Below are 6,471 nucleotides of genomic sequence, written 5' to 3' on the forward strand. Positions count from 1 at the left end.
ATATTGCGTAACATTTTTGCATTTGCCACTTGAATTTTTGGTAAATCAAGTAACTTGTCTATAAATGTCTGCGAAATAAGTCGCTCGTCCTTATATCGTTTCGCTAGTAGTGTGAGCGCTGCCTTATAGTTGACCTCGTTCACTGTCAAATGCTTGATTAGCTTTTCTGCCTCGCCTCGAACATGCGTCTTTAGGTATTGCATTTTTTCTGTTACCGAAATAGTACAGTCGTCGTCAATAATTTTCTTGAATAAGTCATAAAATGAATTCCATGATTCATAGCCTCCCGTGAAATATGGTATGGTAATTCGGGGTAATTTTGTGGATGTAGTCTTCATACTTTGAGTCGAATTGTCGTTTATTTTTTCTTGTAAAATGTCCATTATTGAGTCGTATTCACCTTGCGCGGTTTCAAATAAATTGTCTGTAAAATATTCGTCGTTGAGTGTACTTTGCTCCATAAGTAAGTACATATGGTTGTCGTCTATTTCTTGAAATTGTTTTTCTAGACTTTTTACTAGTCCTTGTAAGTGCCATGCCGGTTTTTTCTCGACAATAGCGGTCTGTGCAGTTGATAACTTTTTCTTGAGCTGGTTAAGTCGATATTTTTGGATAAATAACTTTGGCGTCGTACCAAAGCCTTCCGTCGTTGTCTTGTCTTTTGTTTTGTGGTCTTGCCCACTTGCTTGAGGCAACTTGATGTCAATTTGTGTTTTTAAATATTTTTCGTGTGCTGCCAAGTGTTCCTTGGCCGCGTCATATGACTTTTGTATGTTTGAGTCGAAGTAACGGCAAGTTATGTATCTGTGAGTCGACATTAGTTCTTGATCTTCTAATAACTTGTGGTTTTGTAATGCGCGTTCGTAAATGCTGTCCAGTAATGCTCTTCTCTCGTCGATGTATTTCTGCGTTTTACGTGTTTTTGAGTCTTTTTTGATGTTATCCCATATCCTCTCGATATCCAAATAGTCTTTTTCTTGGCTTTTGATTACTTCGTTGATCTGCAACACGTCCATTGTGTCTTCAGTCTTCTTTTTTCTTTCTTGATGCCCTACTTTCCCTAACCTACTCCTATTTACCTACAACGTCAATACGTCAGTGACCCTGCGCCCTCGCATATAGTATGTGCAACTCAACTCTCAATCAACTGGTGGAACCCGCTTGTGGGAAGCCAGCGACCGATTTGCTACTATATGGGTACCTTCTCAGGGAACACTAACGTATAGGTACTTCAGTCCACCACGCACTGATGCTTTGAGTACACCAGTACACAGCTTTCCAAAGTGTCAGTCAGTCAAATCAAATAAGGGACAAAGAGGGCCGCGGTTCATAAGTTGCTCGAAGGACCAAATGTTAAATCCGGAAGGGATTCAACCAACTTTATCTATGGGAGAGCTGTAAACCTATTATGCCTAACTCCTATTGCCCTAGTCAACCCTAAACAACCCTAATTCCCTAGCCCTACCATAGATTCAGTTTACATATAAATAAATATAATAAACAGGGATGTCTGCACCTTTGCGACCTACGGGTACAGACGGAAGGTTGGAAGGATATGGGTAAATGGGTTTTGGATAGTCACTGCTAGTTACACAGACTCATGCAACTAATTGAGGCGTGAAGGTGTCTTATGCCACAGTGACGGAGAGTAACCTGGTTGATGAAGTAAACACGGAGTCCAAATGAGAAAAAAGAGATTTTATTTACAATGATTATTCTATTTATACAAAAATTCTGCATATGAGTGATTCTATACAATTAAAAGTTACGTTCGTGTGCGTTTCCGTAGTCGGCGGTTTTGTTGTCCCAATTTGCTCTGCTGCTGATGTAGTCGTATGTTCAACGCACGTGAACACAATGTGTAAATAGTTTTTTCGCCACACCAGTCCGTAACAAAAGCAGAAATGTTTCTATAGTGTAATTGGATGAAAATAATCATTTATTATTAACAAACGCGCAATGCCCATGCATGAACTGCCTAATATACATGAGACCAAAGACGGGAGTTACATATTTCTTTAATTTGGTTAGTTTAGGTATATGGTATATGGAAATATTTTAGGTATTTATGAGTAGTTTGCTGCCAGAAAATAGTATTTGTAAAATAGATACTAGGTATATCATCATTGTCTGTTTTTCTGTTACATTTGATTATGTATCCTGATTTATAATAAAAAAGATAAATTATAAATACCATTCTTTTAATTTATTGTGGTAACATCTTTATTAGTAACCTGTTCATAAGGATCAACACCGGCCGCGATGTGACAAAGATTTTCTAAAGCTTCTAGAAGGTGGAGAAGCTCGTCAGTCGTATTCTAGTTTCTTCTTCTACTAGGTCTTCTTCTTCTTCTTCGTTACACTCTTGAGAGAGTGGTCCTGGTTATGTAAACTTGAGCGACTTGCTTAACGACACGTCGCCATTCCTCCCGAAGAGCTGCTTTTCGTGAGCATTCGCTTACTGTGGCCGACACACTGGCTTTGATTTGGTCGGTCCATCTCGTTGGCGATCTTCCTCTAGCCCTGTCACCTCCCACTCTTCCTTGCACAACTAGACGTTCTAAAGAACGGAAGGTCTATTAGTTGCCAGAAATAAAGATCTGTGATTTCATCTCATTAGTGTAGTACCAGTACCCAGTAGCACACTAAAAATAGAATAGTAGTAAATATAATAATAGTAATATATGTAGCAAATTTTATCCTAACGCCCTTGAAAATAGTATGGTATGCCAAAATCAATTGTTTTCTGAGTATTGGTATGGCACCTTCATTACTGTCAATTGTTTTATTTGTGTCTCTTGTGATAGCTAAACTTAAATTCGGATTATTTTCAGAAAACATGACTAAGACGAGCGATGATGAGGAAATTTTAAACCCATACGTACAGGGTTTAAAAGGAACACCAAAGGACCCGGATTTAACTTCCCTCCCGGAGAAATCTCGGGAGATATATTTTAGAGCATACAATAATTTCAATAAATGGCGGGTTGAAAATGGTGTATACGCTTTGTCGGAAACTGTACTATTATCGTATTTCATGCATTTGTCTCAGACGAAGCAACCACCCACAATGTGGAGTATTTACTCAATGCTGAAGGCCACGATGAATATCAAAGATGATATGCATATTGAGAATTATTCAGAACTCATAACGTTTTTGAAAGGAATGCAAGTGGGACACAACCCGAAAAAGTCTAAAATGTTTACATTCTCTGACATAGATAAGTTTATTAATGAAGCCCCGGACATAATATACCTTGGCGCAAAAGTAAGTAGTTTTGAAGTTCTATGAACGTGACACCTTTTGCATAGCAAGTTAGCCCCACTATGGCCCGAGATACACTTGTAAGTTTTACTTACGTAAGTAGGGACAAAGCTATTTGTTAGAATGAGATAACAATATTCATCTCTCATTCTTCTCTAGTATAGCTGTTGGGTCCCCTATTTACGTAAGTAAAACTTACAAGTGTATCTTGGGCCTTACGACTAACATCACTATTCTTTCTTTTGTTTGTGACTTATGTCTTAGTCGGTAATTAATTTTGCTGTTACTCATGTGTATTTTTTTATGCAGGTCATCCTCATAATTGGAATAAACGGAGGATGCCGTACCAATGAACTCATGAGTCTTAACGTCGATGGCATCGAGAAACATTCAGAGACCCTGCTATTAATAAAACTGCCAAACTCAAAGACTAGTACTAACAGATCCTTTGTCGTTCGCGAGGAATACGTCAAGATTGTGGAGCAGTACCAATGTCTACGCCCGCCCAATGCAAAGTCGGACCGATTTTTCTTGCAGTATCACAAGGGCAAGTGTTCAGGACAGCCTATGGGTCGCAATAAGATAGGCGGGATACCGCGAGACATCGCAACGTACTTAAAACTTCCGAATCCTCAAGATTACACTGGGCATTGTTTTAAGCGAACATCGGCCTCGCTTTTGGCGGATTCGGGGGCTGACCTCAGCTCTTTAAAAGGCGATGGTAATACCCGCCCGAAAGTCCGAGACAAACGTTGAATTGAAAGTCAACCTCAATCGAAAATCTCGGTCTTTATTGACCCCCTAGAAACTTAAGTTTTGGGTTTGGTCACGAATGAAAGTAACAGTGGGATGACGACTGCAGCGGCGTTACTGTAGCAACGTAACTGTTGGTGATAACATTGAAAATGTCCTTAATGAAATGAGCGACGGATTGAACTTTCTCATCCGATCCGTCGTTAGCCAAATGTCACCTTAACGTCTTAAGAGTCTTCGCCATTAACAAAAAAAAAATGTTTGCTGTCATAACATGTTTTGTAGCTTTTAGTTCTAAGATTATTAATCCAGGTAATGGCATTTATTTGTGTGATGAGCACGTATATTTGTTCCTGAGTCATGGGTGTTTTCTATGTTTTTAAGTACACATTTATAAAAATGTACATATTATGAGTATATGTATGTCTGGCTGTCTGAGTACCTACCCACCCAGAACACAAGCCTTATTGAGCTTACTGTGGGACAGTCAAGTTTTGTAAATATTTATTAATAATTTACAATAACTATTCTAATATATTTATGAGCCACTAGTTACCTAAAATAAAGATAATTCATTTCATTTTATTAGTGTAGTACCAGTACCCAGTAGCACACTAATAACAAAATAGTATAGTAGTAAAGAGCTTATTCTAACGCCCTTCAAAAGTAATGGTATGGCACGTTCATTACTGTCAATTGTTTTATTTGTGTCTCTTGTAATAGCTAAACTTAAATTCATTATTTCAGCAAACATGACCGAGGCGAGCGATGACGAGGGGATTTTAAACCCAGATGATTTAAAAGGAACATCGAAGGACCCAGAATTAACTTTCCTCCCGGAGAAATCTCGAGAGATATATTTTAGAGCATACGATAACTTCAATAAATGGCGGCTTGAAAATGATGTAAAGACTTTATCGGAAACTGTACTATTATCGTATTTCATGCATTTGTCTCAGACGAAGCAACCGCCGACAATGTGGAGTATTTACTCGATGCTGAAGGCCACGATGAAAATCAAGGACGATGTGCATATTGAGAATTATTCAGAACTCATAACGTATTTGAAAGGAATGCAAGTGGGACACAACCCGAAAAAGTCTAAAATTTTTACATTCTCTGACATAGATAAGTTTATTAATGAAGCCCCGGACATAATATACCTTGGCGCGAAAGTAAGTTGTTTTGAAATTTTATGAACGTCAGACACTTTTTGCATAGCAAGTTGGCTCCACTGTCGACTAAGATCACTTTTCTTTTCTTTCTTTTGTTTGTAACTTATGTCTTAGTCGGTAATTAATTTTACTATTAGTCATGTCTCATGTCTATTCTTTTATGCAGGTCATCCTCATAATCGGAATAAACGGAGGATGCCGTACTAATGAACTCATGAACCTTACTGTCGATGGCATCGAAAAACATTCAGACACCCTGCTATTAATAAAACTGCCAAACTCAAAGACGAGTACTGACAGATCCTTTGTCGTTCGTGAGGATTATGTCAAGATTATCGAACAGTACCAATCTTTACGGCCACCCAATACAAAAACGGACCGATTCTTCTTGCAGTATCACAAGGGCAAGTGTATAAGACAGCCTATGGGCGTAAATAAGATAGGCGGGACACCGCGAGAGATCGCAACGTATTTGAAACTTCAAGACCCTCAAGATTACACTGGCCATTGTTTTAGGCGCACATCGGCGTCGCTTTTGCCGGATTCGGGAGCTGACCTCAGCTCTTTAAAACGCCATGGCGATATTCGTCCGGGTACATCTAGAGACACAAACGCTGAAAGTCAACCTAAGCCGAAAATCTGGGTCTGTATTGAGCCCCCAGAAACTTAAGTGTCGGTTATGTAAAATACCTAGATCCTACGATCTTACATTTAACAGAACAAAATTACTGACTTGAACTTATATAACATTGATCATTATGTATGCTAATGTTAGATGATATTTTACCAGTTGATTTTGTCGAATGTATGAACTTTAGCCAATGAAAGCGTTTTAATCAGTAGGTTACAAATATACGCCCGATTATATACTATCGGTACGCTTTAGATGTCATAGAAATTTGATGATCTATTCATATTGTATAAACATAAACCCCCGTTTGTTTGTTTGTTTGGCCCGATAGTTGACTGGTAGAGAATGCCATTAGGGATTAAGTCCGCCATTTGTACATTATTTTTGTGTATATAAACATAATATATATCTACTCCAAGAACGATAGTTATTTGTATAAAGAACTTCGTCGCAGATTTCGTTTTAGGCAGATTTAAATTAAGTTGTAATGCTAAGGGCGGACCCTAGGGGCTGTTGGGTATATACCTACGATCTTACATTTAACAGAACAAAATTACTGACTTGAACTTATATAACATTGATCATTATGTATGCTAATGTTAGATGATATTTTACCAGTTGATTTTGTCGAATGTATGAACTTTAGC

The 6,471-nt window shown here is 38.3% G+C and overlaps 2 protein-coding genes across 2 annotated transcripts; both read left to right on the forward strand.

Annotated features, from left to right (window-relative positions):
- Positions 1 to 2,829: 2,829 nt before the first annotated feature.
- Positions 2,830 to 4,021, forward strand: LOC134655188 (uncharacterized). The gene is made up of 2 exons (XM_063510641.1): positions 2,830 to 3,268; positions 3,575 to 4,021. Exons 1-2 carry the CDS (start codon positions 2,840 to 2,842, stop codon positions 4,019 to 4,021), a joined length of 876 nt encoding a protein of 291 aa, XP_063366711.1. The 5' UTR covers positions 2,830 to 2,839.
- Positions 4,022 to 4,765: 744 nt separating this feature from the next.
- On the forward strand, positions 4,766 to 5,870 carry LOC134656912 (uncharacterized). The gene is made up of 2 exons (XM_063512466.1): positions 4,766 to 5,193; positions 5,360 to 5,870. The coding sequence occupies exons 1-2, from the start codon at positions 4,771 to 4,773 to the stop codon at positions 5,861 to 5,863; spliced, it is 927 nt and encodes a 308-aa protein (XP_063368536.1). The 5' UTR covers positions 4,766 to 4,770; the 3' UTR covers positions 5,864 to 5,870.
- Positions 5,871 to 6,471: the final 601 nt, after the last annotated feature.

Source organism: Cydia amplana, chromosome 2 (assembly GCF_948474715.1).
Source record: "Cydia amplana chromosome 2, ilCydAmpl1.1, whole genome shotgun sequence".
Taxonomy (NCBI): domain Eukaryota; kingdom Metazoa; phylum Arthropoda; class Insecta; order Lepidoptera; family Tortricidae; genus Cydia; species Cydia amplana.